This window comes from Malurus melanocephalus, unplaced genomic scaffold (assembly GCF_030028575.1).
Source record: "Malurus melanocephalus ecotype Western Australia unplaced genomic scaffold, MMel_1.1 scaffold_270, whole genome shotgun sequence".
NCBI lineage: Eukaryota > Metazoa > Chordata > Aves > Passeriformes > Maluridae > Malurus > Malurus melanocephalus.
The window spans coordinates 961,735-989,227 of NW_026623502.1; the positions used below are offsets into that span (position 1 = coordinate 961,735).

General features: G+C 35.7%; 1 protein-coding gene across 1 annotated transcript in view; it reads right to left on the reverse strand.

Annotated features, from left to right (window-relative positions):
• SGCZ (sarcoglycan zeta) overlaps positions 1 to 27,493 on the reverse strand; it is a 121,305-nt gene that overhangs the window by 49,618 nt on the left and 44,194 nt on the right. The window contains 1 exon segment of the mRNA XM_057376097.1: positions 15,525 to 15,612. Within this exon segment, the coding sequence (XP_057232080.1) occupies positions 15,525 to 15,612 (88 nt within the window).

Consider the following 27,493-nt stretch of genomic DNA (forward strand, 5'->3'; position numbering starts at 1 on the left):
AGACACTGCTTGGAGAGGTTGATCTTCAAGGTTTCCTATTCTGAATGATTATCTACTCAGACAACGGAAGCTGGAGCAAATGCTAGGTCAGAAGAAGCAATGCCCACATTTGTTACCCTTTTTGAAAGTGAACAATAACAATTTTCAACATAAAATATTGGCATAGGAATGAGCCACATATCTACCACATAGCTACGTATCTTCTACCAAGAAGAAACTTGGTAGATCTGTCTGAATCAAGCAGGATACTTCCTTCTTCATGATCTACAGACCCACTAATATCCATGAAAGATTTGTGAATTACAGGCTTAGGACTTGGTCAAATGAAAACTGACAGAAAAGTTCTGTCCTCCCAGGCAGATTTTACTTCCTGGAACTTCACAGAACCATAGAATCATTACGGTTGTAAAAGACCTCAAAGACCATCGAGTCCAACACTAATCCAGCACTGTCACTGGTATGGTATATCAGTTTCACTGAAAAACGCACCTAAAATATTGCCTGTCACCTCTGCAATGGATAGAGTACATGCTTCCTGCAGTCTGTCTTCCTGGGGCATCTTGACAGAGGAAACACAGCTACGAAAATAATACAAGGAAGTTGCAGAAAAGTTGCAGCAGACAGCATTCTCCATGCTACTCTATCTGAGGCCACAGCAGCTCCAGAGAAATTCTGTGCTTTTCCTCCTACTATCCCCAACATATGGTATTTTCTATGAGACTCAGAAATTAYATGGMTAAGCAGACATTTGGTCTGATCAGATACAGATGTTCATAATTTCATCAGCTACAAGCAATACATGTAGGTGACTGAAAGCAAAATGTGATTCTTTGCTTCTCAAAAGTTGTTTGATGTTTTAGTTAACATATTTATTTTCTTCTGTAATGGTTAAAAACATGTTCATTGTAATTTTAGCTATCTTAATTGCTTATGCACGTTCCCAGATAAAAAAAAAACCAAGCAAAAAACAGGAAGATGTGTCAGGAACAAAAATGTATCTGTAGGACTTCCCACTTTATGTTTTCTCTATTTGTAATCCCATTAAGAGTCATTTACTCAGAACATGAATTAGATTCTTGAACTGAGGCTTATGGCAAGTATAATGATTTTCCTATCAGACTGATTTTCTCATAATACTATAGATATTATAAACATATATAAATATTATATTAAAACATATTATTAATAAATAAATATACATGTCTATATGCAAATGGATACATTTTAAATTTGATTATTTAATAATGTATTTTTAAATATAAAATAAATAGTAAGTTAAATTATAAATAAATATACATTCTTTTTTATTACCAGATCTATTACGTTATCTTTTCTATGCATGTTTTCCTTTATTGTCCACGAATCTATCTTTGTGACATCAATAAAAAGCCACAGTATGTTAACTTCTTATAGCTACATTTATCAACTTAGCTTTCATTGACAAGCTCAAAAGTCCAGCTCATGAATCTGTATTATTCATAACTAACATATTTTGTGGACTACAAAACATGAATGGGAGTAGAAAGCTTATCAAATTTTCTTACTCATGATGAATGCAGCCTGAATATTACACAATCCTAAGAGAATTTTCCAAGTTTTCAGTGTTATCTTTAACCTTTTAATTTTTGGCTTTCTGTGAGGTGATTGGTTTTTACAACTTAAAAAATTTACAAAGGTGAACCTTTCAGTAAGCTGAGGCTTACTGAAGAAGTCTGGACACTATATTTCCATACAGAATTACTGGTAATATTTCCATTGTCTCTCTTCTGAGCTAGGCTGTAAGGCTATAGATGCTGTTTGGTCCCTATATGTTTTATGAAAATACAGAGTTGTCTCTAAGTAAATGCAGCTCATTCCACTGAAGAGATGTGAGAGTTGAAAAAAGATAGAACAATTTACAGTGAGATACCTGACTACATGCTGTGCTTAACATTCAAATTTGAACACCACATTCAAATCAAGTAGCAAGAGCASGCAGAAATAGTAAGGGGAGTATGAAATGTCTCCATTAGATAATGACAGTCAAAGAAAAAACAGGACTGTTGAATTTCTCCTTGGGAAATGTAACATCTTGCAGATCGTAAGGTCAATCATTCCTCACTAAAACTGTTTCTATTTATCATTATATATTTCCTTTAGGTCAGACTTCTAGTCAGACTTCCCTATTGAATGTTCTATCAATTTACTAAAAATTCTACTGAAAATCACTGATGGATTAATCTCTACATCTCTTCTTAATTCTTAAAAACAGATCTGATGTTTGACCAGTCTGAACCTTTTGAGACCCTGTCTCTCATCTGCATACCCTTTAAAGTAACTGCTAGTAGCACAAGGACCTTTCTGCATCCTGCTTCATCATTCTGAGGTAATTGAACTGAAAATGAAATTGAATGAAGTGAAATACATTCATGTAACCCAAAGGTTCCTTACCTTTCCTGTTCCTCATTTTACCTGTGACCTTTTAAAATAAGTTTTATGCATCTTACTTCGTAAAGATTTAAAAAGAAAAGTAATACTGGTAATATTCTCTGTAAACATTAGACAGTTATTCTGAGATTTGTTTCTACCCTATACACATTTTGAACATTTTTCAGTGGTTTATTAATATAAATTAAAAGCTAGCAAATATTTTCACTCTTACTCACAGAAACACAGAATGATTCAGGTTGGAAAAGATCTCCAAGATCACAAAGTCCAACCTTTGACCAATCTGGACTTGGTCAATATATTCATTATGTACCCTTATTATTAAGAGGTTAGCTTTGCATCTTCCTTCTTGGGTTTTTTCCCCCAGCCTCTATTGAAAGGATACAAACTATTTTTCCAGATGCTTTTGGCAGTTTTCCATGGATTTCAAACAAAATCTGTTGTGATTTAAAAATATTGTATACTATTACTCACAATGTCATAWGTTACACCATTATAATGTTTCCAAGTACAAATCAAGCTTTTTGAGGTAAAGAATTGAATTAATCACATTTTGGGAGAGAAGATTGAAACAAAGGATACAAGTTACCAGAGTACTTAGAAACTTTCTTGAAAAAGAAATGTTAAAAAAAAACCCTATTCTAAATTKTAAAAAAATTAATTCAATACTGATAGCTATTTTATAGGAAAAGCTAAAAAAATCTTTTTTTTTTCTTTGCAAACGATTTCTCTAATTATATGCTTTAGCAAGCGAGTACAAATATCCTATGCAGAAGGTGTTAGCATTCAATATAGTTACGCTTTATCTGAGAAAGATTTAATGAAAGAATTTACAAGATATTTGAAGACACACGACTCCTCTTCGAAAAGGATACCACTGGGTATTATTGGGTACTAAAACAAGAGAGAAAAAAAATAGCCTGATAACCAGAAAATGATAATTTTAAACCCTTCTGCTACTTAGCAGATCAGTGAAATGCATTTGCAGATTTCTGAGCAACTAGCATCCTCTCTGATGACGGCACAAGACGATGAGGGCTTAACCCAGCTCTCAGGATTTCTGCATTATCCATTTAGGAAATTACTTGTCTCCTTGCCCTTGACAGTGGGACAAGGGCCAGAAAGCTGCAGAAGCAGGATAAAAGCATATTTGGTCTCTTAGCTTCTGGAAGTGTCTCTTTTGATTAAGGTTCTCAGTGGAGTTCATTGTTGACTTGTAACACATAAGATGCAATTCAATTCACAGATGAAGACATCTACCTCAGATGCTTACCCTGCTGACACTTAAATTCTGTGTCTTTGTGATGTGAACCACTGCCAGATTGTCAACATTTGAAATACCCCACTTATGGAGGCCATACTGACACCTTTGGGAAATCTGAAGTGTCCTTAAAAGAACGTATGATTCTGTATTTGGAAAGAAATAGAACTGAGATGCAGATGGATGTGCAAATTCAGAGACAAGACCTGCAGCACAGGTGGAACTTTCATCTGGACTAGCTGAAACTATTTGCATTGGCACCCTGGCAAGCCARCCAGAATCGCTCATCTCGGGAAAAATAGATGTGCTACATTAGGACTTGGCTTCTTCTGCATCAGAAGCAAAAGGGGGTGGARGCTTTAAGAATCTGAAAATTTTAAGGTTGTAATGAGTTCAGATACCTTAGTAATATCCACGATAAAAGAGCGAGAAAACAACTTCTCCAACCAAAATATCTGTTCAGAACAACACAAAAGGAAAAACATGAAGGTTAKGAACTCTAATGTTATAATAACTTATCTTAAAAGAAACATAGTCCTTAATTTTGATTTGAAAAAAATGCTCACTCTGTATAATTTTGATCTCTGACTCATGTTAGTAATTCAGTGAGTGATAACTATTTCCAGTGACTAATTAATTTCAGATTTATGGAATGCTTTCCTTCACAGGAAGAAATCTAGTCAAAATTTAAAAATATTCAGCTAATCATTAATTCAATGCCATCTGTTCATAATTCAGTTACAACTGCAATATTTATCACTCTAAGAATAGCCTAAAGTAAAAGAAGTTCTTTTCAGAGCTATATTTATGTGTTAAAGAAAATTTTTAGATCCATAATAAATGTACCTTTAAATATCCTGTACATTCTTGAGATAAATTACATCAAGGCAGCTCTGCCTACCTACAAATACAACAATTAAACATGTCTAGCATTGGCCTAATATTGAACTTGAAGTTCAATCCTGTTCTAAATGCAGGTTAAAAAAGGCAGGTAAACATTTTTTTTTATATAAATAAGCATAACAAAGCAGGAGTGTTCTAACTGTGGTTATCAACTGCTATTTTCTAAYGTATTTTTACATTAGGTACTGTGTTACAGTTACTGTGTTACAYTGAAGTTTTTTTTGGAACTATTTTTGTATCACTCAGAAGGTGGAAAAAATCGAAATTAAAGTTCAACATTGTTTTTTAGGAAAAAAAATAATTACAACATAATACTGAAATGCAATTTCTGATCACCTAAAGATAAGTGAGAGGATTTTTTTATTATTATTTATTTTTCWATACTAGTCATCTAATAGATATGAAGTAGAATTTGCTATCTTGGAGATTCTCAATCTAATTTGGACAAATGATTTTCATGGGCAAGCACAAATGTTTCCAAGCCTGACTATTCACTTAAGAAACTCTTCCACATATCAAAAAAGGTTAGTTTCCCAGAGATGAGTCAATAAGAAAACTGATAGAACTCAGACTTTTTTAAGGTAATTTAGCTGAATGAAGAATCTAAGTCTACAATCAATCTCACCCCTATGTTTGACAAATCTCTTTGCTGTTTCTTCAGCACCTTTAAGAACATCAGCTTGTTGTTGAATTTTTACCTCCCAAGTGTTCTCTGCAACTCTGAAATAAAGGAGAGCAGCAGAAATATCTCACTGCTCTTCTCTTTAGTTTAAATGACGTTTTTGTATTTAATTAAGCTAAAACAGGCTTCTTATTTATTGCCCTTATTTTGCCCTTCACCTAAGCCACATCCCTTAGAACAATATATTCCTGAAAATATTAATGAGCTGTCTGAACATCAGGGGCAAAAGGGGTAAAAATAAAATCCTAATGTCCTGTCAGAGACTTGTTAAAGGTCCAGATGTTGTASGTAATTTAATAATGCTTAGCACCCAGCAGCAGCCTTGCGAATGTCACTATGCATGCACGGCAGCTGCTTATGAACTTAAATGAAGTATTAGCTTTAGATAAAGCTAAAGACAAAGAATTAGAAGCTTTTTAGGACATCTTTTGAAGAGGTATGGTGCATCTTTCAAATCCATTCCCATACTTCTAAAACCTACTTATATACCTCTAAATAACACTATTTCTTTGACTTTTGGGATGTGTCTCCTGCAAAAAGAAATCACTTCTCCTTCCCTGCTCTGAGCATTTGGGTAGTAGCTACATTGCCTGTACTGGCCAGCAGCATGTGGGTAACAGCAGCAGGACAGATGGCAAYGGATTAATGTTTAAACACTAACACTTCTGCAGCACCATGAAAACACTAATTACCTCTTCCCACTCAGACTCTACTTCTACAGTTAAATCAATCAACTGCTCGTAGTTCCATGTCCCCAGTGAGGTATGGGGTCAGGTTGGGTGGCATGGGGAGCAGGTAAAATATTTGAGAATTACAACAGAATACCTTTTTCTCCTATTTTTCAGTGCCAATTTTATAGAAACAGTGGAAAGGTCCAGACTTGTATTTAAAACACAATAAGGTAAAATAAAAAGGCTATAAAGCACCAAAGTAAGCAGAGGACTGCAGTACCACTGCCAAATGGATATTGATAATCGAAATCTACTTCTGTGCATGTCCAGACTCACTACAGATGCTCTGAGGTCAAAGTTAGCACTGAGATGAAATGCTAAAGTAGCAAGCTGAGGCTCACACCAACCAGACTGGTCACCTCTCTGCACAGCCATTGCTGCACTCCTGCTCCCCCTCCATAATCCCTGCCTGGAAAACATTGATTTAGGGTCCCCTTTCATCCTCGTATCACCTCTAAAGTGACAGTGAGTATAGACCATTGTGCTTTCATGAGAAAGAGGCTTGTGGCAGCTTCTTTTTGAAGACTGCCCTGCAGGAAGCGACCCGTCCTTAGCCAGGTGTTCCTGCAAGCACCACATCAAAAATCAGGTACTGGACCTTAAATTCCCTCCAAGTTTAGATGATGGACAAACAAGAAAATGAGCTGCACTTATTTTGTCTATGGTATAAATATCATAGAGAAATATCAGACTACTTATAAAAGTATAAAAATGATAAAAGTGTATTTATGCTCTATAGAAGAAAAAAAAGATTTCTTTTTGTCGGTCGGTTACAGACAGAAAAGATGTTTTTCAAGTTAGATAATACAACTTCAGATATGAACTAACATGAGCTGTACCTTGTATCCGAGGTAGAAATAGTCTTCCTGAGCTCAGACTGAGGGAAAGAAAAAGAAAAGAAGAAAAGTTGGATCAAGACTCAAATGACAGAAACTTTTAGAGTCTGGAGAAAGTAGAAAGAAGAAGAAAATATACTGAAAGCAGAAATTAGGGGAAGAGGCCTGAAGACCCCAGCTCTGGAAGTACTGAAGTTATTAATTTTAAGATTCAAAGAAGATTATCTATAACACACTACTGAGGATGATAAAACTTAAAGCAATGAATCATATCCACTGCACGGACCTTTTTGGATAAGCTGTTTAATACCAACAAAGCATAAGTGCTCTCTCTCCCATGAAACAGCCATGCTGAAATTGCACAGAATTCAATTACTGCCCTGCTGCTGCGTGCAGTTGTGTTTATTCATAGGGAATTTTTAATTCTTGACATATGCTCTTGGACTTCAGAAAGGAGGTAGCAGGCTAAAAAATGGCTACACCTACCAAAAAGAGTTACAACTTGGTCCTAATAACAGACAGAGAAGTATCTTACTGCTCTATTTTTACATTACAGTTTTCATGTAGCAAATCATGTGGCAATGAGGGACACTTAAGATATATTTTACACCACAGAGTATTTAAAAAATTAAAGAGCAATATAGTGTTATGACTACACATAACAGAATAAGATCATTGCAATGATATGAAAGATATTGCTTAAAAATTGAAAATATACCTAATTTATCAAATGTAATCAGAACAACTATGTAAAACATCTCTCTCTTTCAAAGAAGTCTTGTTAACTAAGCACAAATTGGGTTGAAAATGGTTGATGTAGTATATTTAATAGTTTTATGAATTAATTGTGTAATGGATGTTTAAAAAAATATTATTTTTCAATCCACTTAATGAAAGGTCTTGTCACAAGGGCATATTTACCATAGCTAAATTTCAAATGCACATATGAAGATTAACATGGAAAATGATGCAACTAATTTACAAGTGAAATAGAATCAAAAATTAGAAAAGAGTTGTCTGCCTCGCGATGCTGAATCAAAACAACAAATCTTGATGCTTTCTATTATTTGAAAATTACTTAAACAGAGAATCGCAAGAAAAATATGGATGAATTTCAAGGAAATTATGATGTTAATTTTTTCAGGATTACTTTGGCAGACCCATCAAAGTGCTGGAAAGGAGTCAGAATTTTGACCAGTTTTCAGGGAACTTCACATTTTCCTAATACTGCACTTCAAGATAATTAATTAATGGGAGTGGATTCTCAGGATAGTTTAGCCACAGTCATGAAGAGTATATATATGAGGTGAACTTCTATCACAAAACCTGTTACAGCACAGATGGTTTGTAAAAAGGCTTTTCCATGGACTAGACAGACAGAAATGGAGGCAACATCACGTTGCACAATAAGTTATAAGAAGGGATGAGACTCAGATTCCAGCTGGACATTTCAACTGTTATGAGCAACATGGCTCACTTTCTGACTGCCTCTTGGCTCATCTCGTGTGCTCTGCCAGGAGGAGACGTAAAGCCATATGGCCTTCCAGGCATTGCTCCATCCTTCCTTCTGCAATGAGTCCTGAAGCTGAAAGAAATCCTTTAACTCTGCAGTTAAGTACGAGGTAAACTAACCTATATAAAAAGGGAGCAAGATATCTCACATTTACCTCCATTTAAGAGATCTGACAATGGATTTGTATAACAAGTTAGCACAAGAGTTGTAATTTCACCTCCTTTTAAATTATTTTTATTCCTATACTAGGAAAGAGTGCTTAACTGGCTATAAAAGTTTAAGAAACATTATACTTTAAAATTAGTACACTCAGAAATGTTGTAAAATGTGCTGTGCAAATTATCCAATTATTCTCTGAATGACAAGTACTTAATCTAAAGCCGGGGAAAACATCAATCAAGTAATTGTCAATAGAAAATTCCATTTAAGATGCAAAAATATCTGAAAAAATGCAAGCAATTCAAGTAATTCAGCTCATAAATTACAGATTCTGTGTTCATTTATTTTTGTGTTGTAAAATTAAGAGGAAGTGATGTAACTATAGTTTAAAAATTTTTGCTATGAGAATAACTTGATAAATAACAAAAGGAGATTTTAATCTAGTACAGATTCAGTCTGGATTTCAATGTAAAATACTCCTCTTCGTATATAACTGCAAAAACCTGACTACTAATTCATCTAGGTATAGTAATTCAATAGGTATAGTAAAGTGAATTGCCCACATTTCTTATTTGCTCACATTAATGTGGTGTTAGGGTCCAAAATTTGTGTTTATTCAGTCAGTATTTCAGTTAAGGAAAAGAAATGAGAGAATGCTGAGAAATGGATAACTCATTCATATATTCTTAGAGATAATAATTATCCTTCTGTATGACAGTGGTTACCAGATCAATTGCTTTAATTTGAAAATTAGACTAACAAAACGTTTAACATGTATCACGTTTTGGAAATCTCAAAATTTGGAACGACAGGTAGGCAAACCTCTTTGCAAGGAGAAGAGAAAGTCTATATTTCACATGTTCCTGACAAGTTCTAATCCATGTTTGCCCAGTTGAAGGGCAGAAGCAGCTAATGAGGGATTGTAAACTAACCCCATCCCTTCCCTCCCAGCACCCTACTACAGATGATACAAAACCAGCTATGCAGATAAGAAAAGTTGAGCCCTTTTCCCCCCTTTTCCTACCATGAGGTAATGGTGTACTTGTACAATCACTGTAAAACCAACCTCCTATTGCAGCTTAGGAGATAAAACCTCACATTTGAGGCTACCGCATATGCAAACAAGATTTAAAAACATATAAATACTTCTTGTACAATTAAGCATTATTATTAATGGATACTTAGTTCAAGTTCATAAAAATCTTCTGCCTGACAATAATATCAAAGATTTAGATGTATACACATATCACAAGTATCTTACTGTTATTGTTACTATCGAATATAGTAAGAATATATTATAACATTTTGTTAAACCCATAGATCATTCTAAAAGCAAGAGCACTTGAAATGTTGCATTTGCTTCAGATCTTCATTGATCTCTAAAGGTTGCAAAGGGAACATCAGAGGTAATGAGTTACTTTGCACACCTCAGAAGTGAAGGGGCAGCAGGACCTGTTATATGGTAAGGCATCATTGTGATATAGGTATGGATGATGAGGGAGACTATTCCCACTCCCACAAAGTTACACACCTGCTGTTCCTAATGCCCAATACTTTCTGCACAGTAAACCATGCACTCTTGATGGAATACAGCAAGTAAGGAAGCACATCTTAAAGAAAAAGCATCTCTAATACACAGGACAAATTTTGTGGCAAATTTATGGAAAGGATTTCCAATCTGACTAGTTATCTGAATATATCTTTTAGCACTGTTATCAGTCTTTAGCAGTGCTGTAATTGAACATCATACAAGTGCTGCTATTTTCAAAAGGTAACTGCAAGAGTGTGCTATAGCTTTCTTTGGTATTCAAATATTTTTTCTCAATTTGCACAGCTCAGAAGATCTCAGTGAGTAGAGCGACGGGTCCAGGAGCTCACTACAGCTGTTACTTGTACAGATCTGGATCTCTGTGAGAGTTATGATTCTATCTGAGGGCTCAAAGTTTAGCAGAAATGAAATACACTTCTTGGCACTTTTCAGATATCCCCAGAGTTCTTTATGAATAGAAAAGGGTCAAGCAGTGGCAGAAATACCTGTCAGGAATAATTATTGCAGTAAGGAACCCCACCAAAAGAAACCTGTTGAAATAATAATCCAACCTGAGGATGAATTTGCATTAAATACAAATGTGTGTTTCAAAGGTCACATTAAATTCTTTTAGTGCTTCTGAGCCTAATGACCTCCACTCAAAAGCAGCCAGAGGTATATATATGTGCAGAGAGCATGGAGACATAAGACTGGTGGCTTAAGGTGAGCAAATAATGTGCATTTCTAGGTTTGATAGGAAAAAAAAAAAAAAAGTAGGTATTTTTCCATGTTGTTATGGTTTTACTTGGCCCGATTTTTGGTGGTGGGGGGATGGGACCAAGAAACCACAAAGATGGCTCCTGTGAGGAAGTTCTAGAAGCTTTCTCCTTCTTCTCCAACAAAAGAAGCCCTACCTCCTGTGTTTTAGAGACAATCCATTATGGCTCTGAGGTTGATGGACAGGCTGCCATCAGGCCTGGGCCAATTGCACAGGATGGTTACACCTCTGTGATGACAAATGGTCTGGTACTTCAGAAGAATTCAAAACAAGATAGGGGCGGCTGCCATGTAGTTTTAGGTTGTTAGTATTTAGTTTTAATATCATGCACTGGGGAAAAACAGAGCAGGAGGGTGAAGAGATGTAAGAAGAAAAATGGAGACCCAAGATCACAGTAAGGAGAAGATGAGATGGGTTGCTATACTGTTGCTGTGGTGCTCGAGCATGGAGAAAATAAGTTGTTCTCGAAAGGACTATTTCATCAATGAGAGACCGGTATAGAAAAAGAGAGGGACCTTGCTCTGAGGAAAAAACCTGGCCTTTGAGGACTGGACTGAATTGATCAGGAGCCAAAAAAAAAAGAAAGGCTTAGCCCCCCTCCCCAATGTCTGAAGCGAGTTGATGCTAAGAAGAAATTGTGTTCTGCGGGGAGGGAGAGATGCCCCGCCCTACATCTGAAGTTAGTGGATGCTTAGAAGAAGCTGTGTTCTGCCAGGAGATTTGTGATAGTGGCGGTGGCGTTAATGGTGCCGAAACAACACCGTTTGGCCTTGAAGAACATTCTTTCCTTTCTCCCACGAGGTAAAGACTCCCTTGTCATCAGCAGTTATACATTGACTGTTTCTTGGGAAAAGTAATTCCACAGCTTGGAGCTGTAAGAATGCTTCACCTATGATGCTGGATGACAACTGTAATGAGTAGTTTGATCTATGTTAGACTTTCATTCCTGTCCCCTTTTGTATGCGGGAAGACATGGGAGGTGGAGAGGGAGGACCTGGGAAAGAGACGGGTCCCGGAAAGCATAACAGGTCTCTTAAAATGTCCATTTTTTACTTTTCTTTTCCTTGTAAATTTTTCCTTATCTTTGTTCCCCTCCCCGGTGCAGTAGTATTCTTAGTAGTTTTTAGTAACAAATTTATTTTGCAACTTAAGTTATTCAGCCTGTCTGACCATTTTCTGGAGCATATATGTATCTTTCTCTCAATTATGTTATGTTATCTGAAAGCCATAAATTTCACTGTTAATTGGTCCCCCCGATGGGGGCAGAGAGAGAACGTTGTGGGTGCAGTGCTTTTGGCTTTCGGTTGATTTCAAACCACAACATTTTTGGTGCCGCGACTCGGATTGGGAAAAATCTAGTTTAAACCCACGACACACGTAGATTTAAATTATGCAAACTGATTAAACAGAAAAAAAGGCTTTGTGAAAGTAATTCAGTAGAACATGTAATGCAAAAGGTATTGGTAACTGAGGCTTGTGAGAGGAGAGATGTGATAACTTATCCAGCTTATTTACAAAATTCAATGAATTGTCAGCTTTTCATCTTTATTTTGTACATACAATTCATGTCTGTGCTACATCTGCTCCATTGGTCTTAAATGGCATGTCTAAAAACTGAAGGCTGTGGAGTCCTTTTGGAGACCCAGACACAAACTTGGCAGTTTCCAGACCATATGTCATGAATAGACTGGAGTACAAACCAACATTTCTTGCTCCCAACAGAAAGCAGTGCCACAGCTGTGACTTTCTCTCCGTACATTTTGTAGTGCCAGTATAAAAATGCTGTACTGCAATAATGGATGTATCCTTGGTATTGTATGACCTGAAGCATAACTTGAATTTATACCACTTAAACATGCAAACATTCAATCATCCAATACACTTAGTTATGCTTTTGGGATTTTTAAATGTATTTAATATACTTTTCCTTCACTCCTACTAAGTTAGGATGCTTCCCAAGATTTTTCAATGCACTTAAATGACATATTTTGTCTTCTGCAGTCACTCACAGAATTGAATACCTATTAAGAGTTTCACTGAAATTTTTCCATCTCCAACAAAGAGCCTTCTTCCTCCCAGCCCTAATGCTACTTTTTTTACATTAATTCATCTTCCCATTACAGTTCTAATTATATGCTCTTAGTCTGTCTTAGTCTGACATGGCACAGTTTCAAACACCACAGAAAGAATTTTTAGTTGTCCTAAAATTTGACATGAGCAGCAATTTGGTTGCCAAAGACAGGATGAGACCAGCCTATTTCGTGGCTTGTAATATCTCTTCACTCCTGTGAAATGCAGATAAAATGCCAATGATATCACATGTATAAAAAGTGCATTATCATCCTCCTGAATACACTGGAATCCTTCCTTCTTTGTAAAATGCTCCTGCCATGCATATAAACTTGTAGTCTATTAAAAAAATATATTATTATTCAATGCTTTAAAGACATGAACAGATAAAGACATTTCAAAGTTGTTAATGAGAATTTTTTTTCCCCCCAAGAAAATAATTTACTTTTTTGTTGCTGTTTAGAACATTTCTCCTCAGTGTTTATTTTCATTCTTTTCAAACAAACACAAACAGCTGCTTCAGCACACAGCACTAGTGAATGGACAGAGTGCATTTTTAAAGACAGTGACTTTCTAGGGTATAATTACAACTAATAAAAATAATTCTTATGACAGCAAACCATGTAGAGAAGCATCCCCTCCCATCCTTTCAGTAAATGAGTCCATGCTTTTACCTAGGCAAAAGTAAAAACTTGTCTTTCGCTGTTCTTATGCAAAGAAAAAACTTAAAAGGGAGGGTGTTAATAATGCTTTTTTACCTTTAGGTTACTGTTAATTTATTTCATTTCTAATACTAGAATATCCAGGTTTTACTGATTCTGCTGGCAGTTGTGACTGCCAGTACTGTCTTTACTAGGTAAAAAAAATATTTAATAAGAGATAAGGAATATTTTAGCATTCATCCAATACTGTACAGGGGATTCATTAAAAAATAAAGAGGATATTTACACTGATAGAAGACATAATGAAGACCATATATAAAATGAAGAGGAACATAAAGAATAAGAAATAATGTAAATACAATATTGAAATTTAACAAGCTTCTACTCTCCAGAGGCTGCACCAGATGCACAACAAGAAGCTTAATGTGTTCACCCTAATGACAGTAACATAAAAACACATGTTTTTTCCAGATCTACATGTTTTTAGAATATTAACCTTTAGTGTGATGCCTTTAAGTAGGTCAGTCTCAATACACTCACACTCATTTTCAGTACTGGATTAACTCTGTCAGATTAACATCAGTGATAAAAATATTATGTATATTTCAGCCAACGTGAACGTCTGCCATAGGCAACTCACCTTTTAGCAATTACCATCTGAAGCAGAAAGTTTTAACAATATAGTTACCAGATAATACAGAACTGCATTCCATAATTGGATGGAATTGCACTGGGCAAGTACAATATGGCCAGAACAGGTGTTAGCTTAATTTTCCTCATCTGTACCTGTTAGCAAGTCTGGTTACCTTTGCACACTCATTTGATGTGGTCATTCGGGGAAATCAGTGCAGATGGTGCGTCACTGTGTGCACTTGCCAAAAATTTTTACAATTAGAAGCCACTGCCTCCAGCCAGCATGAAAACTTAGTGTAGATTACTACTAGAATTTAACTAAAAATTATTTGTGGTTATAACCTCAGCAGACAAGGAAAAAAAAAATGAATAAAATCCATCTGAATCCAGAAGTGAAAAAAATGAAAATGCATGGAGTCTAAGGGGTGCCTCCTTGAATTTTACCTATGAAGGTCTTATGCAAGTATGTTGTTATATTTTTTTAACCCACTCCTAGTCAATATATACTGTTTTGTAAAAGAACTAGTACATCACTTTCCAGTGAATTTTTTGGCCAATATTCTTAAAAAGAAATTAATATCAGTACTCTTCTAGTTCAGAAAATATAAAAAATATTATAAAATTATAAAAAAATACCGCATATTTATTAACAAAAGAAGTATGATTTCTACTAAAAACAAAGTATAACACAGTACACTTCATAAAAACAAGGAAAAATACATGGTACATAGTAAGTGAAACAGATAAGTACAATGAGGGGTTTTTTTTCCATTTCATTTCAAACTGCTATATTTTATACTTTGTAAAATTTCAGTTTTAATGAATGACTGGCAGTATGATAACTTTTCATTTAAATTTTGTAGTGAGTTGGAAACCATTGAGTTTTGATTTTGTCTGCTTTTTTTACATTCTGTTACTCCAACTACTTTGAATATGTGCTTATACAAAAGTCTTACAAAAGTGACAGGGACAAACCAATTGCCACTGAAATAATGGAAGACTGACAGAAATACTGAGAAAATTACTGTTATTTTCCCACTAAGAATGTTGCTAAGACATATTTTGCTGAGGTTTTTTCAGTTTGTTTTGTTACAGTGGTCTCAAAAATAATAATTTTTCATTAAGCTACTTTAACTATTTTGAGGTATTTCTACTTTACTTTCCTCAAACTAATGCTGAATCATGCTCTTATGATGCATTGGATTCAGTGGTTTTTATCTGAGTATGGCGATGAGATTTTTTTTCCTGACTTTCCAGTAATATTTTATACATGTTGTTAATTAATAAAACCTATTAATAAAGCTAAACTGATAAACATAACAGTCAATAAAGAACACTCACCTACTGTCAGTTGTCCAGTTAATTGTCCCATGTGATTTCTTGCATTCACTGTTACATTTCTGTCAGACTGTAAGACCAGTGGGCTATCCTGGGAAACATGTATGAGACAATAAATGAGAGAACAAAAAATTGAGGTAAAATTAAGTAAGAACTTAATATAAACATGCATGCTGAGAGGGAAGTTGTGTAAAGTATAATAGCCCTTTTTAATAATTTTATTAAATATTTTAAAAGTCAAATTTTTATATTAAGGAATACCAAGAATACTATTTTAAACTTGAATCCTTCGTGCATAAAATCCCTGCATTAGAAATCAGATTTGAAATTGATTTATACCATTTGGGTTTAATTTCCTGTCAATATTACAAGTTCCAAATTCAAAAAAATTTAGCATAGCACAAACCTGTTTCACTTGCCTTCTCCATATATTTCCAGCCCACACTTTTCTAGCTACCTAACCAACACTATGTTGCATTGTTCTATCAATCTGCACCATCTATAATATTTACATTGCACTTACTAAGATCTTATAACACAGACATGCATTTCTTTGAAGTTTAAGAAAATTGTTACTCTCAAAAAAATGATGAAAGAATGTACTGGAAGGTGAAATCTTGTAGCAGAGAACCCTGATCCACTGCCAAAAGCACCTGGCAGGTACTATTAGGGATCAAACTGGTACAGCAAGGAGACAAACACTTTATGAAGTTAAATACAGTCTGAACAACTTTGGAGTCTGTTTGCAGCATGACTACATTGCTCTCAGCATCCAACTATGTTTAAGCTTTTGAAAAATGTTTGCATATATATATATGTTATCTTATTCTGTGTCCAAAGCCAGCATTAAAACCCTCAAAAATAATTGAATTTTGCTTTTTGAAGAATGAGGAGCCAGATGCTCTTCTCCAGGGGAAGTGCAGATGCACAGGAAAGAGGAAGAGCTTCAACAGAGTGCTAAGAGAAATAGCCTAAAAAAAAAAAAGAGTGAGCTCACTAATCATGCTCTCACTGGAGCAGGGTGAGTGCATAAGAGAAAGAAAAACTAGGATTGTGACTGCTGCTGCAGAGAGGCAATTTTCTCCCTGGAATCACCTGATCCCACACTGTTCCTCCCCTGAAGCTCTCAGTGAGACAGTGGGTACTTTAATGCTTCTGGCAGTTTGCTAGCACTTAGTGTGCTTACGCGTGTTTATCCAACAGCAGTAAGACATCTGACAGAAACAGCTGGGGATGTGTCTTAGGTAGGAATGACTAAGGGCCAGGAAGGTATTTGGGAAATTTATTATATACTTGTTGTATTCTTGGATTCTTCCCTTGCCATTCATTATTGGTCATCCCTGGATTGAGCATTTAAGGTCAAATAGACCCCTTGGGTGTGTGTGTCGATATACTTCTTGCTATTCTTGAGAGTTTTTTAGATGAGAAGAAAAGGACTTAAAGAGACACAGATAAAGATTTATTTTTACCTGGGTTTCCACTAAAATTTTTAGGTTTTCACTAAAATTTTCCATACCTGAAAGTCCTTTCCCTTGAATCCAGGGCTTTTCTGTACAAGAAACATTCTTCCCAGTTGTTTTCACTATGATTATTAACTTTAAATGATAATTGGTTCCCTGGGAGGTCTGAAACGATTCTCATCTAATTTCAAAGAGTTCAGGTGTATTTAATCTCTCACTGGACTATGCTATGACCTCTCTAACATCCTGCCAATTAGTTTTGCATCACAGGGTCTGGCAGATGAAAGTGACTGTATGGCTTGTCCATCTTTCTAGATAAAAAGCTATAATTATCAGTGAGACACTGTGTTCAATTTGACTAGTTTGAGCTAAACATGTGATGCAATCAAGGGAGCTTCTGGCAACAACAACAGCTGCTTAAGGACCTTTTTCTCAACACTTGATTTCCACTTTCCTTATGGTCCTTTGAAAATCATTAGTACAGGCAACTGCTGCTCTGGGAAAAGCAATTGTCCTATCAGGTATGTGCAAGGCCAAAGGCTTTTAAGGACACCTTTTTGCTTTTCCTTAGTCACTATTTGGTGCAAAGTCTTCTCAGCTAGAATAATCTCCCCCTTAGCAAGGGAGGATACTGCCATGCCTATTTTTGCAGTTCAGCAAAGGTTTGGGAATTTACACTGACAAAGACTAGTTGCAGTCTGATCTGAAGGTGTCTCTCCTTTTAATGTCGGAAAATATTTAACACAAATCTCAGGCTAAAATCTGCCTCTCAGGTTCTAATTTTAAAAAAAAAGAACCTTGGATATCAAATTCTGAAATACAGGATAATGGAACATTAGGTGAGCCAAGTCTTATTTCTTCTTCTTTTCTTGTCTTTTATATAAGATAAAAAGAGAAATGAAGAAGTTAAGAACTTAAATCTGTGTTCCTCAGTTTCTGGATGAAAAATATAGAGCACCAATCTTAAATTGTGAACCAAAGAAAACACAATAGTACAACTATCAATTCAAGAAGTCCAGCATTTCATCCACATTGTTTAACTGCACTTTATTTTACATAGGAAGTGCTAAAGACAGAGGTCCAAGGAATTCAAAGACAGTCCACTCAGAGAAGATAAACATTCAAAGAAGACTTAGCTGAAATCAGTGGAATTATTGATTTGTAAGATAAATGCAAAGTTCAATGAGTATCTTCCACAGGAATACAAATACAACTGAAGCATAAAAATACTGGATAATTTTCTCTCTGGATTACCAGACCTGTTACTCTCTTGATGCAAATTTCAGCTTACAAAAATTTGTGATGCTATTTCAAAAATTGTACTGGAGATAACAAAAAACAACAATGTAAGAACATTCTTACACAGAGCTTTCAATAATGTCAACATGTTAATAAGAAAAATATTATAGAGGGATACTGTCAGGGCCATGTGGGCTCTACCAGCCCTTACTGGCCCTACCCAACCTCCCTGGGGGACCCATCCAGCTCCACTTGACCCCTTCTGGTTGGGTTGTGCTGCTTGGCTCCCATCAGTGTTTAAGGAGCATTCAGCCCTCACTGCCTCCTCATGGACATGAGGACCTCAAGACCCAGCTGATGTTCATGGTATTGCATGAGATGCCTCCTGTTATAAACCCCAAGATAATCTGCAAGATTAAAGGTAAACCAGATGAACATGTCACTATAGCTACTTCTTGTCTGAAACAGCTTTACAGCTAGAACTCATAAGGGGAAAAACAACCTATTTACCGTAGGGGATGTTTTCAGAAATCTTTCTCAAATTGTAATCCAGTTATAAATACAATGAAAATTTTGAGGAAATAAAGAGTTTGGGGTTTGTTTTTTTTTTTGTTTGTTTGGTTTGGGATCACATTTCAGTAATAAATATCAACATTTTTTCGAATTAGATGAACAAATTATTGTAACTATATGAAAGACTGATAGACTGTTTTATAAAATCATTTTACAAACAAATATTCTGCATGAGTAATCATAGCAAAACTTTCTTTTACAGACAGTTAAATTATTTTTAACATATTTTAGACAAATTTAATACATTTTGTACAGCATTCAAAGAGGCAATCCCAGCTAATTAGCTCAGTTTTGAAGAGTCTTTCCAAAGTGAACCCTTTAAATTAGAAACACTTTAAATGGAGCAACTTAATTCCAGTTAGTTCAATAAAACTTTCATTTACTTTAGGTAAGATGGTTTCCTTGTATAATTAAATATAATCCCAGGTTTATGCTCAGAACACAGCTAATTATGATAATACCACCAATTTTGACATTTAGGAACAGTATCGGTATGCCTACATTGCTATAGGATATGTAGTGGCTCTTTTATGATTTGATTTCTGTGCTTAGGCAAGTGCATCACTTCAGGTCTCTGGATTTTTACATGGGTTCATTCAGATGTAAAAAGTGATGTAATAAGTCAGTAGGACTCCAGATCTGCCACTGTATCTGTTGGCAGTTTGCAAGAGGATGAAATGTTTTGTGATGCGAGGTTATATATTGTCCTTTTTTTTTTTTWTTTGAGCCTTTCCACAGTATAGGCTAAAATAGTTAGGGCAGAACCTTTCCTTACAGGACTCTTATCAAATATACTCTGACACTCTAGAGACTCAGAATGACCACTGCATTGACGGGGTACCTCTGCACAAAAAAGAAAAGAGAATCACTATCAGATTTTGGTCTGCTGAGAAACTCACTATTAGCAGATTTTAAGAAATATAGAGAACATATTTCCCTGCTAATGCAGAGCACCACACATTGATTGTCTACATCTGGTCAACGACCCCAACAGAAGAATGAAAAATGTATGAGTAATTTGACCACACTATAGAACAAAATGAGAACTGAAAGAAAGCCCTTAGTGCTCTGGTCAGTGCAGCAGACCAAGGGAGTCAAAGAACAGAGGGGTAGATGTGCAATAACTACCTGGGCAACCGCAGATAAGGTAAATAAGGGATCACAAGTGTGAAGAATATCTTGGAGGAATTAAGTGCAAAAAGTTTAGAAGGATCTGAAAGACACACTGTCAGTTAAGAAGAGTAGAAAGCAGAGCAAAGAAGGAGTGAGAGGATGAAAAAATTATTCCTTAGACGTTACCCCTTGTCCAGAACCAGAACATCAGCATGTTTTAGCAACATTCCTTGAAAAAGGGGAGGTAACATTAGAGGTGGAAGTTCAAGCTGCAGGGACTGAAGAAACACACATTTGTAGGGCTTGGAACCTCTAATCTAAAGACAGACAAACTTTCTATCATTAAGGCTAGTAATAACCTAAACAAACATGAAAAAAATTTCATTAGGAAAAAATAGAAAGAAAAAGACCTACAAATGAAAGCAATTGCTGACCTCTCGAGTACTTAAAAAATGGAAGGCTCCATTCAAACTGTTGGATGTTTGCACAAGTTTGGGATTGTCAAAGCACAAATTGAAGAGAAGTATTCTTCATCAGAATATTTCCATGATATTTTTTTCAAGAATATTTCCAATATTCCCTTATATGAATATTTACCAATATTCAGTATTCCCAAGAATCTTCCCAAGGTGTCAGGATAGCAGGGACTCCAACACAGCTATATTTCAAATAGGGAGAAATTAATACAATTTATTGTCCAAGTTATGCCTGGGCAATTCTGAGCTCAAGAGTTAATATGAGTATTGATCCAATTTATTTTATTTTTTGCCTATTTTCTATATTCCTGCTTTCCCAAAACAAAGTTTCACATCACATTTTAGTATTCTTCCTGTCTAATTGTCCTTTCAAACATGAAAGTCTCAATTTAATTGCTAGTAATTACACTTAAATTCATGCATCTGATCTAAAAATCTCAGTAAACACATTTGAACTTCTGCTTTAAGGAAACATTCCAGATTTTTCAAAAATATTGACCAAATGTTATAAAAAACCTGTATTCCTTCACATGAGATTTACACACTGAGGAGGTTTGGAAAAGCATTCAGATAAACTATTCGGTCAATGCATTTCATTCATCTGGGGGCAGACTGATTTGCATGTAATTGTTATAAAAGGCAAGCAGAAAAAAATTAAGGCAACAGATCTTTCATGGAACACACTGGCAAAGTATGTAGCAGATTTGACTTCATTTCAAAACTGATTTGTTAAAAATACCCCAAGTATTGACATAGAGCCATATCACCAGTGGCTCTACTCACCACAAACTACATTTTTCAAATCAAAGAGGGCAATATATCTCATCTAATTGACACACCTAAGAAATGAAAGGTGTGGAAGAAAGGTAAACAAACCACAAGCAAATAGTTTGAAACAAACAAAACACCCTAGTTGATACTGAGAAACATATTGCCAAGATAATTCCTTTTCATCAAAGAATATTATCTTGATTCCCAGCCTCTGCTCTGTTGACATGTCAGCCTTATTACACATTAAAAGCAATCGCAGATATCAACCAGACTCCTGACACACCAAATCTGAACGCAAACCTAGCTACACCCACCAAAGTAATAAAGGTGTACCCAACAAGAATTATGAACAGCTCTCCAGGGAGCCCAATCAACAGCTAAATCTATACAATGATCATGGCTATAACCTCCAAATAGAAATAACCTACTTGTTTTCTTCCTGATATCATGAAGCACGAAATTTTTATTCAGTCATATATAGAAAAACTTAATGTTAAAGCAGAAGCAGATATTCAAATACAAGTCAAAAGACATGACTTTTGCGGCATTGATTTAAACATCAAATAAAATTTTAAATGGGATTTAGATATAAATATCCCAATTAAAAATAAAGCAACACCACAAATGTACTTGGAGGAAGCTTGTTAAATGTCCAAAGCTCACTCCTTAGGAATTAAGTTTGTGACGCAACAAATAAAACCATATATTACTGAACAGCAAAGCCCTCAGCAACCTGAACAGAGACAAATGTAGAAAACCAATGCAAGTCTTAAAATCTGAAGCAAAAACATAAAGAGCTGAATCACTCCCTTCAAACCTTTCAAAGTTCTTGTGGTGTGGGTACATAAGTTATTGAAAGGGTTTTTGCCATTAAAGTTATGCTCAATGGTAACCAACCATTCGTCATGCTGTTTTCAATCTTGGAAAGCAGCTTTTCAGTTCCTGTTTGTGTGCAAGTGTTGACCACTCTATATCACTACCACAGTGAAACAAGACTGTCTTTCCTATGCTGTTTTAACTTAAAGGGCTACAACATGAAATATAGCAGCAATTAATACCAGAAACTGCATGAAGATACTACAGGAGAATTTCTAGAAATCTAAGTATATTCATGCTTTTAATAGCTACTTCCCACCATTCCCGATTGAGTGAGAATTACTCTACAGAATTTGAATCACATTTATTTTAGACTAAGGAGCTGAGAGAAGAAAAAAAAAAAAAAAAAAAAGAACCCCAACAATATGCTGTAGTGAGTGATCTGACAATCTGGATATTTTTAAACCTTTTACAAGATGTTTATGACAGAGATAAGTATGTCAACCCCTGTTCATCTGATGCATGTCAAGAATTACACATCAGTTTTACTTGACAATATATGGAAAGAAATAGTCAAAATAAGATTTTTTCATAATATTCATCCATTCCTATGGATAATCTGGAATAAAATTCTGAAGAATGTGAACTCTTCAGCACATCAATAGGTTCTGGGTTTCAATTTTGTGGTGCCTTGCAGACATACAGCAGAGGACTACACGAAAATAATATTTCCATCAGCAGTTTTGATTTTACTATGATTTCTTTGACAGATCATTTCAAACTCTATAGCTGAAGAAGAATAAACAAATACTAAAGAAAGTTTAGGGTACTAAGCAGAATTTCAGAAATGTGTAAATTGTAGCAGATATTTGGAATTAAGCTTATTGCTCAGACAAAGCAGCAAAGACTGCTAACAAAAAGACTATTAACAAAAAGTATTTAAAGGGCTATTTAATGCACATTAAAATGAATATGTTAAATAAAAATGTAAGACATGAAAGTAAGGTGAGATGAGTCACTCATTTTAAACTTTTAGTCAGAAGGTTTATTTCAGGTGAATATGAAACCTACTATTTTATAGAATTATTTCATAGGTGGCAACCTATATGACCAAATGATACCTCTAATATTAGCAGCAGCTTTAACAACAAGAAACAGAAACCTGTATTTTTTATTTTTTCATGCAGCTATCTTAGTTTCTACAATGTTTATATTCAATGATGAGTCTTCCTTCAAGCAGAATCACACCTGCTGGATCCTAATTACCTTGGCAAAGCTTTCTGCATTGCTAGTTCTCTCTACCATTTCTGTGTTAAATAACCAGAAGCAAACACATCTGAGATGAACTTTAAAACACTTAGCAAGAAGAGGGGATTTTATTGTTGTTTCTGTACTAGGTCTCCCCCTGCACACACCCCATTGCCTATTATGGTTGTTAGGTGCTTTCAGGCTGCATTATTGCCCTTCTTTGAGACCAGAACTATCAATTCCATGGATGATTAGCATAAGAGACAACAAGGCTTTGATCAAAGCCTCAAAAGGATTGAGAATAAGAATGGCAATTACAGGAATTACRGATAATCCACTGATTTTCTGTTCCTTACCAGATAAGGAAGGTCAAAGAGGGCGTACACCCCGCCCCACCCCCCAATAAAGAATGTGGAAAACTGCTAACAGTGGATGAGAAGGCTGAGAAATCCTGAGGAAACCGGCTTATGTAGCTGCCAAATCACTCTCAATGATATTTAAAAAGTCAAGGCAGTCAGGTGAAACCACAGGTGACTGCAAAAAGGGAAACAGCTCTGTTTAATGTCTTCACCAGTGACAAAGGGATTGAGAGCAGCCTCAGCAAATTTTCAGATGACACCAAGCTGAGTGGTGTGGTTGGCACACCTGGGGATGGGATGGCCTCCAGGGGGACCTCGACTTGAGAAGTGGGCCCATGGGAATCTTGTGCAATTTAACAAGCCCCAAGTGCAAGGTGCTGTAGGTGGGTTGGAGCAGCCCCCAGTATCAACAAAGGCTGGGGGATGAACGGATCAGAGCAGCCCTACTGAGAGGGATTTTGGGGTGCTGTGGGTCTGGACGTGACCCAGCCATGAGCACTCACAGCCCAGAGAGCCAAACGTGTCCTGGGCTGCAGCCAAAGCCCCGTGGGCAGCAGGGCCAGGGAGGGGATTCTGCCCCTMTGCTCTGCTCTGCTCAGACCCCCCTGCAGGGCTGTGTCCAGATCTGGGGTCCCCAGCACAGGAAAGACATGGACCTCTTGGAATTAATTGAGAGAAGGCCACCAAGATGATTAGAGGGATGAAGCACCTGTACTATGAGAAAAGGCTAAAAGAATTAGGGTTGTTCAGACTGGAGAGGAGAAGGCTTTGGGGTGACCTAGGTGTGGCCTTCCAGTACCTGAAGGAGGCCTACAAGAAACCCAGAGAGGGACTTCTTAGAAAAGCATGTAGTGACAGGATAAGGGGGAATAGCTTCCAACAGAGAGAGTAATATAAGATTAGATATTAGGGAAAAATTCTTTACTGTGAGGGTGGTGAGGCACTGCAACAGGCTGCCCAGAGAAGCTGTAGATGCCTCATCCCCGTCAGTATTCAAGGCCAGTTTGGACGTGGCTCTGAGCAACCTGGTCTAGTTGAAATTGTCCCTACCCATGGCTCAGGGGTTGGAAGCAGATGATCTTAAAGGTCCCTTCCAAACCAGACCATTCTATACTTATCTTTAGAAAAGCCTATTATGGAAAGTATACTTTAAATTACCAGGAGATATCTTGATCATAACAGCCCAGGCCTGGAAACTTTAACATTATTGCAAAAGTCTCAGCATCTATTTTACAAGCTCCTAAGCAAGAAATTCAGTCCAAACTTGTCTGTGCCGCGTTTTTTTTTCATGAAAGTGACTTCTGTGGTGTTATTGAGAAAATTCAATTTTAACTGTCCAACTAGAAGAACCAAAAAACTTTCCATATGGTCTGGCTTTAAAAGAAGAGAAGCTAATTTTTAACAGTTATGGAAGCATGACTTACTTTTCCATACTTATACTTCCTGCAGACAGTTCACAGCCTTCTTTTCAGGACACAGGTATTTGCATTCCATCCAGAAATTTCCTATCTTCTCATAAGAAAGGATCCACTCATTATTTCTTATCATTTCCTCTTATTGATCATTAAGCCTCCCTAGGCAACAATGCACTATAAAACCTCTTTCTCCTCCTTCGTTTACTACACACCTTTCCTGATTCTATGATTAGGGCTGCTTTGAATTTTCCAGGGGAAATTACATCTGCTGGCAACTTCTCTTCCGACCTGAGGGAGAAGAATGTGGTTTTCTCACACCGAAAGACAACAATAAAATTCTCCATTAACAAAAATTGTTGGTATGAAAAGGAATGAAGATGTTCTGTACCTATTTGGTTGGTACAGCATCCCCAATTTAGAATAGGTATGGCAATAACTAATATGTAAATTGGAATAGTCTTTGCTTTTCAATCCTCTAGGCAGAACCACAAAAAGATCTTAATTGGACTCAATATTAACAAAGTGCATTTTTTATCACTATACTGTATGGAGAATCAATAGAAAATGCTACATTATCTTGAACACAAGTAGAAGAGAGTATTTTAAGATTACAAACCCCAAATATCTACTACCTATCATGCATTCACCCTTAATCCTCACATATCAACACATAGAAAGTGACCTTGAAAAGTATTACCTCAGGTTTTGCTGTTCAATATTTTTTAACTTTGCAAAGTATTTCATAAGTAGCTTTGACATTAGTATGACACAAACTTGGCCAATATGTGAGCTCAGAATTCGTTTTATTTCTCCTCTAAAACTTGTTATCTTTGGAAAGGAGATATTCGTCCACACCTTTACTGTAGGACATCTCTTGGTGGTTCAATAAATTACCTTTCTGTTAGGAAATTTGCTTTGAGACTTGCCAATCACAGACTAAAACAAGTCACCAGACCTGCTCTAAAGGTCAAAATTGAGGAAATAAAATTCAGTAGAAAGGATTATGGTTCAGGGAAGGACGTGGCACATGCCCCTTCAGGGAAGCATATTATTTCCCAGTGGGAACTGCACTATTGTCAACTTTGCCATTGAGATAATTGCCACCTTTTAATAACACAGATCTTTTCCAAAGGATATAATTAACAATCTGACTTTCATTTCAACTCTGTAGCTATTCAGACTTTATTTCTGTTTCAGTAACTGGGTAATTTTTCCACACCAAACACTTTTCACTACAGATTTTAAACTACTGAAGAAAACTTCTCTCCCATGACAAAGACTACACCAGAGTTCCAAATGCAATTTTTCACTGATAATATTTAGATTGGAACAACATGAGAAATGCCATGGACCTGGACCACTTTTGCAACCTGCAGAACTAATCAGTGGAGTCAAAGACTAAATTCCTTTAAAATTCAAGATCACAGAGCAATATGAGAAATTTTAAATGGTTGTATTTTCTTAGCAACAGTGTTAAACTGTGCAAAAGATCTCACTCTAGCTTCCAATAGTGATTGAGTATTTCTCATGCTTCTGAATAAGCAAAGCAGTGCACATGGCATACCAAAAGATTAAGAATGCTTTCTGCTTTTTTTTTTTTTTTCCTCATTACTGGCACAACAGTAGATTTAATATCTTATGTTGTGCTTCAGGCAGCTAGTCAAGCTCTCCTAAATGTAAAGAGATGATCAGACAGTTCCAGGTAATTCTGTATCAGAATTTCACAGTAATTGTCAGTACAAACCTTTATACTTAGCTTTCAATTGTAATCTTTTTACTAAAACTCTATAACCTTATGAAGATCTCTGTAATATATTTCCAGTGCACCTTAGTTATTTTTTGTCACTAAGATTCAGTGACAAAAGTTCTGGTCTGTTTTCACACTGACTTTTGAACAAAGGTAACGAACAAAATTTAAAATTGGTTAGTACATCTCATAGAATGGTTCCTGAAAAGCACAAAGACTTTGGTTTAGAAAAAGTATTTAAATATATGAAATATATGTCAAAGTTGTCCAAATGTACTCTAAAATGTGTATATGCAGCATTTTTATGAAAAATTTAAAAGAGAAAAATTAACAGCAAACTTTTAAAATAAATTCTTGAGGACCCTAAGAAACCTGTCTAATAATTTCTTCTTTCCTTGCATTTTTTAAGCCCTTCCAGGATTCCGGAGTTTATGCACATTTAAAAACACTGTGATTTCAAATATTTTACCCTTAAACTCAGTCCTACAATTTGAATAAAATTAAGAAAATTTGTCATAACAACTTGGTCTGTACTGAACTGAGCAAAGGTATTGTTCAGTGTACTAATTAACATTTTAATATATATTAAAATTAATAAAATTCCTACTCATAGTATTATAATTAGATCAATATATCTTCCTATTTGATTCTAAGATGCAATGAAAATAATTTACTAGTTTGTCATATACTCAGGTTTAAGTTTGTTAAGCTCCTTTTAGCACTAAAACAAACAATTCTATCAGCTGATCTATAAT